The sequence below is a fragment of the Pleurodeles waltl genome, chromosome 6, assembly GCF_031143425.1.
Source record: "Pleurodeles waltl isolate 20211129_DDA chromosome 6, aPleWal1.hap1.20221129, whole genome shotgun sequence".
In the NCBI taxonomy this organism is placed as follows: Eukaryota; Metazoa; Chordata; class Amphibia; order Caudata; family Salamandridae; genus Pleurodeles; species Pleurodeles waltl.
Window position 1 is genome coordinate 1,405,750,716 of NC_090445.1, and position 12,345 is coordinate 1,405,763,060.

General features: G+C 40.8%; 1 protein-coding gene across 1 annotated transcript in view; it reads right to left on the reverse strand.

The window, feature by feature from the left end:
- Positions 1-12,345, reverse strand: part of LOC138300896 (protein-arginine deiminase type-2-like) — a 767,146-nt gene that overhangs the window by 549,981 nt on the left and 204,820 nt on the right. Inside the window, exons 5-6 of the mRNA XM_069240755.1 lie at positions 10,425-10,542; positions 8,782-8,907 (exon numbers count right to left, since the gene is read on the reverse strand). Coding sequence (XP_069096856.1) covers positions 8,782-8,907; positions 10,425-10,542 — 244 coding nt within the window. The remainder of the gene's footprint in view (positions 1-8,781; positions 8,908-10,424; positions 10,543-12,345) is intronic.

The window sequence follows — 12,345 nt, forward strand, 5'->3', positions numbered from 1 at the left end:
GTTGCTCAGAGTAGTAAACAGATCGATTATTAGGAGATCACATTGGTGGAAGATGTAGTTTACCTGCTTCTGGTCAGGTTCCCTCTCATGAAATTCTGAAAGCTGTCGGCTGAGTGCATCCGCCTGATTGTTATGACAATCTGCCACATGCTCCACTGTGATGTTTATCTTGTGAGAAATGGTCTAATTCCACAGCAGTTGAGCCTCTTCTGAGAGTGATCTGGACCGTGTTCCTCCTTGCTTGGTTATATAGACCATAGACGTTATATTGTCTGTTCTGACTGATTGACCTGTTAGACTGGGAAGGAATGCTTGCAGGCCTAGACGTTTGGCGGAGAGCTCCAATAGACTGATGTTAAGTTTCTTTTCCGCATCCGACCATAGGCCTCTGGTTGAAAACTCTTGCATGTGAGCTGCCAATCTGTCCATGGAACCATCTGTTGTAAGTATCATCTTTCTTGGTAAAGGTAGGAAAGAAAGTCCTTTATACATATTTGTTGGAAACATCCACCATAGCAGTATATGCTTCAGCGTACTTGTGGCTTGTACTGTATCTTCCCAGGATCTTTTGACTTGTTTCCATTGCAAGTCCAATTTCTGCTAAACAGGTATCATGCAGAGTTTTCAAACAGGAAATTAGGCCTATACATGAAGACATTCTTCCCAACAGGGATTTGTACTGTCTCACTGTTACCAACTGTTTTGTATACATGTTTCTTGCCATAGGCTGTACCTTTTTTCCCCTTTCCTGAGATGGAAAGGCTTTTCCCAGAAGTGTGCCGGTTAATGCACCAAAGAACTGGATCTTTTGTTAGGGTTCCATTGTTGATTTTTCCTTGTTGAAAGGAGGCCTAGTTTTATTTAGGCCTGGGCGGAGATAATGGAGTTTCGCATTGGCAGTGCAGGAGCCCCAGTGCGAGCACCCTCAGTATGGGCACTGTCTGCTGTGGAGACAGTGCGCATTTCAAGGGTGATGTTGTGCCTCGGCATTGGCCTTGACTCCCTTAAGGTAGCAGAGGAAAATACCATGGCAGTGTTTCCACCGGTCTGACTGGCGAAAAAGTCGTAATACAATGTTTCTGCTGGTCAGCCAGGTGGAAATACCCTAATACGACTGGGGGAGGCCAACAGTATGACACCAGCCTCCTCCCCGAGGATTTTGCGGTTTGATCATTCCGATCGCCAAAGTCGTCATGAGGCCCTAAATATACAATGTAGTTTTAGGCCTATGGCCATTTTACACTGTAACTATATGCTGTATAGTGCAACAGTTACTCATTTTCTATGATGGCAAGGAGCATCAGCAGCTCGAGTGCTCTTTCTGAGCATTATCAGTGGGAAAGCGTGGTTTGGCTTTAATGGGCCCTAGAGAAGGGTCTTGTGGTTTGAATGCCAAAGAAAATTAAAGCAAATGTATACAATGAGAGACCGAGAAAAGGAAAAGAGATTATGCCATGGAAGAATGCATGAAACTAATACAGGATGACTGACACCCGTAACGGTCCACTGGCACTGGATTCACAAGTGTTGACATTCAGAAAAGAGAAGTAGGTAAAATCACACCCCCACACACCCAGCCTGGCCACAGCACACCTTCAGCCTATCCATGATCATCTAGAGCTCAAACTCCTATACACTCACATTCCTTGGTCCTTCTCCATTCCCATGCCATCCCTTCATACTTCAGGAGCATTGTGCAGTGCATATTGGTACCCAGAGATTACTGCATTCTAAAATGCAAAGACCTGAAGGTAGCGTTCTCTCCATGCCTGTGTATCCACTCTGCCATGGGAATTCAAAGAATTGCATGTAAGCTGTTGGTAGGGGAGCAGGGCTAAATAGCGCTCTACCTTTTTAGCTGGGGGCATGCTGACACTGGCCCTGGTTCTTGGTGCCCGGGTCCAAAGAGGAAGGCCAATGCCCAGGCTCTACCATCACACACTCATCCCGATTTTACCCATGATTCAACTGTCTACATGTTTTCACAGAGTGATAGCTTAAGGGGGACTAATGAAGAGATGCAGCAACGCATATAAATAAAAGAGGGACTAGGTTATTAAAGCATTCTGTCAAGATATTTAAAAAATGACAGCCATCTTAGAATGGGGTTTTCAGTACCTTTACTGGAAACCACATTTGAAAATACTCACCATTTAGCAATATAACAGTGGAAAGATCACATCACAGTGTAGACAGGCAGCCTGTAACTGTAGGATGCCAAAAGTAAGTTCTACGCAATTGCCCGCAATGCACTCTCTGCAAGTGCTGACCATTTTGTAGAGCCAAATTACCATGTCAGGGAGCACAATACCTCAAATGGAATATTTATTGTGAGAATCACCAAAAATGTAAATGGCAAAACTCTAGACACATGCAAACTGTGGACTGCTCCAAACTGTAAACAGCCTTCCACACAAGTAGAGGCTGAAGAGGACTGACCCATATCAACTAACGGTTGAAAGGGGCTGACCTAAGCACCTCTCTGTATTGACATGAGCTCTGGTTTACAACTAAAAAAGCATATAGCTAGAACTAAATATTTAATGCTCCAAAGATGTGTCAAATCCATGTTTTAATCATTGTCTAATCAATCAATGACTTTTAAGCATAAATTACATCACAATAGTGCACACATTGCCAGCTTCTTTACACTTTTACTAAGACAAATTCAGAGCCACAGGACACATTTGATTGTTAAGGTGTTGCATTTTCACGTAAATATTAATTTAACATGCTTGCCACAAAATCCTTTATCTGATGCATCATCTGAAATTTTAACAAAATTAAAATCAAGTTGTTTTTTGCTCAAAACACTCAGTGAAATTATTTTCTCTGGGGTACAGTGCCCTCTAGACACTTTGAGAAAGTTAACCAGTTAACTTTCACTGTTGATTGCTGTAATCAAGCATGTAAAGAGGTGACACTGTTGACTAAGGTAGAATACAAATTCCCATTTTATGAATTGGGGAAGATATTTTGTCTGCATCAGAAAACAAAAATCTTAATTATGTAAACATAAAGCTAATAAGCATTAGCCAAGCAAATAATTTATGCCACTGAAATGTGAGTACAAAGAAAGTTACTGGCTTTGCCAATGCTTGTTTTTAAAGTCTTGTCAAAAAGAAACTCACCCCTTTTAGGTCATTCAACACTCTGCTACCCAAGGGATCTATCATACCATAAACCTTGGTCATACCTCACTAGTCTCTGGAGACTTAAAATGACTGATCTGGAAGTCCGCAGCTCATTTAAGACCACCAGTATCACATACACAAAGCTACATATTGGCATTCCTGAATATCAGCCAAACAAAATAAACACCTCTGCAAGGATTGGAATGCTTAGCACGAAAGTGCTCCTTTGTCCAGAAATCCTTAAGCTGCTTTTCTGGGAATGCCCTCAGAATCAGGAACATTCTGCTGGTCAATATGCAAACTTGCTACCACTCTGAGAAGATTCAAAAGAGAATTAAGATTCATGTCACAAAAGGAGTATGAATAAATCAGATATTGCCCATGAGACACAGTGGACGAACAACTTACAAAGCCTTAAAGAAAGTGGTAGAGCAGACAAGAGGTCCTGAACCTAGGTGGCGTAGTACCGGAAGTCAAGGCAACCAGGTATATGACAATGCGTCAAGAGATAAGTGAATTGTTTATGGCCGTAACAGAGTTCAGTCACCGTCACTGAGGGTATTTGTCCGAAAAAGTAACATCAACAGGAGAAGGTTATGGCAAGGAACATTTAAACAATAAATAGCAGAATGGGGATTTGTACTGACTGAGCAAGACTTATCTAGGGAACAGTACAGCAGAACCCTGGTCTTTCCTCTGTCTTGGGAAAGTGTAGAGTATCACCAGAAACAACAGCACTTTGAAGCATCTTTGGTGCAATGTTAGGTTGGTAGGTCACTATTGCATGTTCTGTACAAACATTAGAGTCCTGTATGGCCACTTTCTTTTGTCTCAAACTTGTTCATCTCCTATCAGTGTGTGAAAGACTATGGGCCAGATGTATGTAGCAGTAGCTTTGCGATTCCCAAACAGCGAACGTTTGCGATTCACTATTAGGAAATTGCAAACTGCTACTTAGAACAGTGTGTTTAACACTGTTTGGGATACCCAAATGGGCAGCAAGAGACCTACCTCATTAATATTCATAAGGAAGGTCTCAATTTGCGACCCATTTGGGAATGGCCAAATGGGCCACAAGAGACCCGTCTCATTAATATTCATTAGGCAGGTCTTAATTTGCAACCCATTTGGGAATTGTCACAACCACAGGGTGGTGGCCTGCTGGGGCTAGCAGACCACCATGTCTTCTGCTCTTAAAAAATGTTTGCACACCTATTCACAAAGGGGAAGAGGTCCCTTGTGGACCCCTTCTCCTTTGCCAATGGGTTACCACCAACTTGAAGTTGGTGGTAACTGCAAATGTTTTGCAACCGCGTCCCAGTTTTAAAACATTCTTACATCCCCCTGCAACTTGCTATTAGAAAGGGATGCCCTTGGCACGCCCCTTCATAATAGTGAGTCCCAAACCCTATTTTGCGAGTCGGCAATAGGTTACTGACTCACAAAATTGGGTTGGTACGTGGCCAGAAGCCTTTTACCAGTCGCAAAATACCCGATGGGCCATTTGCGACCGGTGAATCTGCTTCATACATCTGGCCCTATGAGTGTCGTTCCTCTAGATAATTGATTCAATAAATTCTTAAATAAGCATAGCACACTTGAACACAGAGAACTGCATTTACAATTCAAAGAACCCGTTGCAGTTTTCTATCTCTGTTTCATTGTATAACTTTACGTTTTTCACACTGTATATGGCCTTTATTGTCAGTGTAATTGTCGATATAATTGCTTGTGGTTCCTTGTTAATTGATATTTTCACTACTTGCCAAAGGCTTGGAAGAAGGTATCTTTAGACCCGTAGAGTGACAGCCAGCCAAACCAATGGAAGGATCACGTAATAACACTCAAACATGCACTGTATCTGCCCATGGAGTCTGCCACATGACCATCTGTCTCCACTCACAATCTAGTTAAGCTACAAGGAAACTGGCTACGTTTTTGGCCCTGCTCTATTAGTTGCATTAACTGTGAAAAACCGAACCAGTGCGACCGAAGTTTGGGACCTCGGGTCCCACACTGAAAATGTGTTAGTGGGTACATGATCAGCTCAGGAGCTGCAGGGTATGAATTCAGAGATAGACATTTAAAAGACTCAAGTCATTCATGTTTGTGTGTATGCATGTGTGCATATTTGTGGGTGTGTGTGTGTGAGACATTGTATCACTCCCTAATAAATAGTGTCACTCCTTGCAGGCTATGCCTGGTATCAAGGACCACCAAAGGTATTTGTCACCGCAACTGCTTGATTTGTAAAAGAATGAGTGCCGGTACCCAAACCTTTGCTCCGAAAAACCTGAGCATGACAGATACCACGAGCTGAGTTGTCTTGAGTCCACCTCTTGCCCCTCTAATCAACTTCAAGGGACTCTCTACCTCTTTATCTTGCACTTCCAGGTTCCTACTTTCTCCGTTTGCAATGATTTTCCTGTGTTTCTCTTTCTTTTTCCTTTGTGTATTTTTCCCCTCTCTTGCTCTGGGCAAATTTCCGATGAGTCTAAATAAGTGTTAGTCCCCAAAAATGAGTTCTCGGTAGGCCCACTGGCAACCGCCACCGTAAATTAAGCGCTGGCTATCCCCATTATAAGGGGGTACATCTGGCACAGTTGCGTATGTTCATAGCATAATGATGCCAATAGTGTAATAATGGTCATCCTTGAGTACTTTTGTTATTCTTGGACTAGTTGTTGCATACTGGCAGTAATTAATGTCATATTAAGAGAGCATGAAAAGCATACTATCAGCCTTCCTTGCCATGATGGTGGCGGTCCTTCAAATGATAATGGCCATGACTGATACATGGCGGCCATTCTAGTCATTACCGTGTCCACCATTGAACAATGGTGGCTCTGGTATATTTGGGCAATATTGCCATATGAAAGGTACCCTTGATATTCCTTGGTAATCATCAATTTTTTAAACCATTTATATTAGCATTTTGTGAAACATTGCAATTACAATAATTAAATCAATGACACCAAATATATATATATATATGAAAAGGTAATCCCATCACGGGGTACACAGTATAGCATAATCAAATTTAGGAGTATTCGGTTCAGTTCTTGTAAACCATAATACAACTTGACAACAAGCAACATCATGTGATGTCTCCTATGATGTGCTATTAATGACAGTGATGTATTAGGACCTATACGGCCGAGGTCTGTATCAATCGCATTGGGGTGCATCATACAACTCAGTCATCTGTAGGAGTTAATGGGGGATAGAGGGCAGAGGGCTGAGGGAGAAGGGCTACGTGCAGTCAGTTGCGTGTATCATGGGAATTGTCCTCCTCCTCCTGGCATGCTTGTAAATCTTAAAGTAGCACCTCTCAACCTGTTGCTATGGGGTATTGCTTGGTAATCATTCATAGCTTATGATTGTAAAACCGAGGCATCTGAAGCAGAATCTCTCCATACAAGGCAGCTGTGTAGGTGAGTACTCAATGAAAATGGTACGATGATGTTAGGGGAGTGTGTATTTTCAAAAAATAAATGAAAATTTACATTTTGAAGGCAAAAGTGTGTTGTTACAGAAAAGCTTTACTTCTAGGCAATTTAAGATAGCTGTCCAAAACTGAGTAGATCATTTGATAGAGAAACATGTGCATTTTGAGAAACTTCTAAGGTTATGAAGACAAAGGGTTGCAGTTCCAAAAAATATATTTAAAATTGTAATGGCTGAACTATACTTCAAGCTGAGTTCGACCTATTGCTATGGTTAAGTCCTTTGTGCCAAAGGGTATATGATGTTTTGGCTGTTATTTCATTAGTCAAGTGGGGTCATTTTATACTGATAAGCTTTTTTTCTTCCTAGCATTTCTACTGATTGCATTACCTGAAATACTTGATTAAGCATTCCTGGTAATGCTGCTGAGGCAGTTCATAGTATAATGTTAACATTTGTAGTTACTATTTTACACTGATAAAATTTACCAGTAGCTTAGGAGGACTTTCCTTGAGCAGACGTCTCTCTCAGAATTGGAAAAGTTGGAGATCCCTGGTACAGAAATTAGGGTAGCCACATCATCTTGAAAATTGCACTGTGCCCCAAAATAGTTAGTGGCAAGAAAGCCCAACCTTCCATTGTCCACTTAGTGTTTTGAAGCACTGCTGTGATGTTCAGGCTTCTTCCCTTATTTTCATCTTCTGTCATGTACATACCCAAATATTTAAAAGGGATGGGGGCCTACATTCATGGTAATATGCTGCAGACATTGCGGATGGTCCCCTAGTATAGCCGCATATATGGTTTAGTCCAAATTTACCACCAGACGCATTGCCAAAGATTTGCAACATCTGAATAACTCTAGAAAGGTAACACTTAGGTTACTTAATATAGAGGAAGAGATCATCCATGTAGAGGAATACCCAATCCTCCTACTTACTCTTCCAGTAAAATTCCTTCTTGTTGTGTACTGTAGTTCAACTAGACCACCAGGTATTCCAATACTAATGTGAACAGGAGTATGGCGACTGGACAATCTGCCACATGCATCATTCAATTGTAAACAGTGAAGACAGTACCCCATTCACCCTCACCGTTGCCTACAGGGCAGTCTACAATGTCTTCACATATTGACCAAAGATATGCCGAATGCCAGCTTTTGAAGCACCTCATGCAACAAAGGCCAATGTACTGAATTGTAGGCTTTTTCAAAGGTAATTTATAATAGGGCAGTGTCGCCTTTCAGTTCCTGAGACCAAGCCAACACAATATAAAGACGCCAGAGGCACTGATGGATGCTGCTTCCCCACATACAGCAATATTGATCATGGTGAATGAGAGTGTGCACTATTTTCGGCAAATGTCTTCCATGATTTGCCTTTATTTACATAAGAGATCTCATGTTCTGTCCATTTTACAGCATAATGTTAATGTTCCTGCCTCATAGTTTAACCAACCCTGATGCATAAGTTGGTACCATAAGCAGCATGATTACAGTGTCCCTGGATGTATATATCAAATCAGATACATATATATGTGATGGAAAGGCATAAATCAGCATAGACTGGGTCCATATTGGAAGAATTAGCGAAAGTGAGCTTGGTGTAGGGATATGGTTGTGTATAAAAGAGCATTTTGATGCTGCTGAAAAACATTGGATGAAGTGGAAATGATAACTACTTGCAATACTGGCACTCCATTGCACTGTTATGAAATTGCGTGTCTCAGAGGAAGGCACGACCTCAGTTCTTTAAAAAACTCAATAACAGCCATTCAGAATTCCCCACCAGAATCACATTATGAACATGAATTCAGTGGTGGTCATTCTGGGTAATAAATGGTTGGTTACACCTGCCCACCTACCTGAAAGAACAAATGCCCCTAACTCGTTAGTCTCCATCACCACTGTAAGCACACCTGTGTAGCACTTACAGCTGCTGTGCAGGAATTCGCAGACAAGTCTGTCAACTGCCATAGTGCACCTGTCTAAACTCCCTCAACCCTGTGAATGATTCTTTGTTTTAGAAACATTTTATAGGAGACAAAAAGGGACAAAGCAGAGTGTGATATAGAGAGAGAAGTAAGCAAAGTGACAAGTAGGAAATGGAGGCATGGACACTACTAAAGCTTCAGATTATGTCGTTGTGGCGAGATGAACATAAAGAAGGGCCATGTAAACATGGTGTAGGATTGTACTTACTTTGATAGAGAAAAACTGCAATCTTGTCAGAGTTAGACGCAGTAATATGAAGCAGTAAGTGATACCCCTTGGGGAGTTTTTCTGGGCCACGAGTTCTTAGTACCATCGGAGACATGTCTTCTAGATCTATAGTCAAATAGAAAAAATTACTGTGTGAAATAAAAAAAAAACATCAGCGCCTTCAGCAGGTTTAGAATAGAGAGTTAAAGAACGACTCAGCCAAGCGTTTCTCAATTCCACAGTTAACAATAAATCACCCACTTAAAGGCAGTAAAAAGAGGAACAAAAGACTTCAGGAAAAGATAGCAACCAATTGGGAGTGGTAACACTTTCAAATGCACTGTCCCAAGATTAATCATAGTTATCTGGGGACAAGTTAATACTACGTACAGGGAAACCCAGTCCTGACATCCACTGTGCTGTGGTAATTCAACACCCCACACCACTTACAAGGAACAGGTTCTTACAACACTTGGGGCCAGATGTACTAGCATTATGAACAGCGATTTTTAATTATGATTTTCTCTGAATCTAAATTTGGAAATCATTATTCCTAATGCATGTAGCTTTTTTTTAAATTAGTGATTCCCAGTGAGTATCAAATCAAGCTGCCTCATGAATATTAATGAGGCAGGTTGCAATTTTTGACCCATTAGGAATGGCAGTTATCACAGCGATAGTGGCCTGATGGGGCCTGCAGGCCACTATGTCTGTGACTACTTTTCTATAAAGCAATTTTTTTTTTTTTAGTGCAGAACATTTTTTTCCTTAACGGAAAAGGGGATGTGTTTAAAAAACAGAATATGAAACATTTATGTTTCGTTTTTGCAAGAGTAGGCAGTGGTCTGCAGGACCACTGACTGCTATAAAAAATACTTTTTGTTTTTTTACATTGACAACAGGGAAGGAGTCCCACAGGACCCCTTCCCATTTGTGAATGGGTTATAACCACTTATGATCTGATGGTGAAGTATAAATGTTTTGCAGCCAGAATTCGGTCACAAAACAATAATACATACTATTGTGAATCAGCATTTGGAAGAGATGCCCTAAAAACGTCCCTTCCAAATACTGAATTGGAAATGCAAATTGTGATTCGGTAACAATAACTTTTGTACATTAAAATAAGATTTTTTCCGGTTGCAAACGGCCCAATTCTTTGAATCAGGACATTTATGACTTATAAAAACGTTTGTACATCTGGCCCTAATTCTCCATTGCAATCCTGAATTTGCTTCCCCAAACCTTAAGGTGGACCATTTCTATATCTCTCATACTCTCGTGATGAACCTTTTCCACAGCCTAAAATCCTGTGGCGAACCAGTGATAAATATTTTACCCACCCATGAGAACTTGTTCGGCATTCAGCCTACCCACAGAAATGAACTCCACATTCCCAGCCAACCATTGCTAGAAGGGCCAATTCCTGCTATCCCTCTATCATAGATATTATTCATTCTCGGAGTTTAGGCCAATAAAAAGCATTTCACTCAGGGATTTCACTCAGGCCTACAGATTCATGTACATTACAATGCATTTGTAAACTGTAAGCTCACATTTCTATGACAATATGGGGCATTCGCTCGGACATAGCTAAAAAAAGAAAGGTAAGATAGGTTTAGTTCTGGTCATTTACTATTCACCTTTTTGGCCAAAAACAATGTCGTCATCCCCATCTCTCATACGAGATACTGGGCTGTCCTTGTCACAGTTCACTAGCAAGATGGCGCCCTGGCCCTTTGGGCCCCATGTCCAGGAAGCCTGCAACAAAGAGATATCTCACATGTAAACACATTAATTAACAGAGTAGTCTATTGATCACAAAATGAGAGACCGCTAAACATCGTGTGTGTTTTGTTAAAGGAGCTGAGGTCGAGCAGCAGAAGGGATCCACGGAAAACAATCTTTAATAAATCATTTTGAGTGTTACCCACCATGTGTTCATCAGTCAGTTGAAGTGAATGGGCGGCTTCTGTTCACACTTTTGGTATTCATCATCAGTATGCAGGGAAGGGATGAACAATGGCACCGTGTTTATAGGGCTGCACGCACCTGGAAACAGGTGGGTTAACTGATAATTCTAGAGCTTCAGATAGACACAATAAGGAGAGCTCATGGGAACAGTTTATGAAAAATCTGTATATAGATAGACTACATTATTACTTTTTATAAGAAATCGGCGCGGTGTCTCTCCTTTGAAAGGTGCATTGATGTAAATCATTAACGACTTCCTTAGAGTCAGGTTGCATTCACATCAAATTAATTTTGCCTGAATGTACTTTTATGAGGGATTCTTATATGTGATCTAGTGTGTAATTTATAATTACACATCGTTTTATCGGGATCACAAAATTTCCAGGTACAGAACGTTAACATCATGGACATTCATTAGGGGGTACGTTAGAATATAACTGAAAAGTAGTGCTGGAATTGCGAACAATTTACTCCAGGAACCAATAAATTGTGAATCAATTTGTGGTAGAGTTACGAGGGACAAAGCTTGTCACAGTCAACTTTTACATTTATTTTCTAAAACAGCTGCTGCACAGAAATTGGCAACAAGGTCAAATGTGACAGTAAATCTGTTCTAGCTTAATTGTTCACAAAAAGACTGCAGTTTAAAATACCTTTGAGGGTTAAGAAAGCTACTGCAGAGATATTTGTGTGCCCGCCGCAATTTTGAGGGAATTATAAATAATAGCATTAAGATATTCTGGTGTGTAATGCAGTTCTGGGAGAGTTCTGTGTTTTGTCCACTGACGGTTTTGGTTCCTAAAGTAGCATACAGGGTCAATGTTCATGCTGCAAAGCATATTCTATAATATGAAGATCACAGAATAGTGTTTTATGCAGCTAGGTAAGTGGGCCACTGCTTTAGACAATGAGATAATTTTGTTGCATCCACTTTGTACGTTGCAGTCCTTCTGAAATGGTATAGTGATCTAATTATAGGGATCAAAGAGCTGCATGCAAACGGTACATCATGGGTTTAAATCTTTATTTTTTTTGTCTCAATCTTTCAGTTTTCAGAGATTGTAAAGAAGGGTTACTTTTAGAAGTAATAAAATCTTGTTAGTACCGACAAGAAAGAATGGTTACTTTGAGAAGTAATAAAGTATTGTTAGTACAGCAACCCCAATAACTGGCTTACATTTTATATCCAGACTTTGTGATCTCCTGACCATTCAATCTTAACATACAATCTCTACATGTATGGGTGATATGTAATTTCTGCACTTTGAAAACCTAATTGTCTTATGTAGGCATATCACCCTGTGGTAGGCATGTCCCTCTGTAAACACAATGTTTGTCAGCCCCTTAAGAGAGAGATTACAACCAAACAACTGGAGCGCCTGAAGTGGACCACAACTTTGGTTAAGGATTTGGCAGAAGAAGCAGTGATCTGTCTTGAGAATATGGCTGGAGAGGGCCATAGTCAGATATCAGTGTGGGAAGCATTTGCCAGGGACCTACTCAACAAGTATCCAACTAATAGAGTCAATGGAGGGAATAAGGGGGGTCAAGCTTGGACAGTGTAAGAACACAATAATGCCACAACCAATC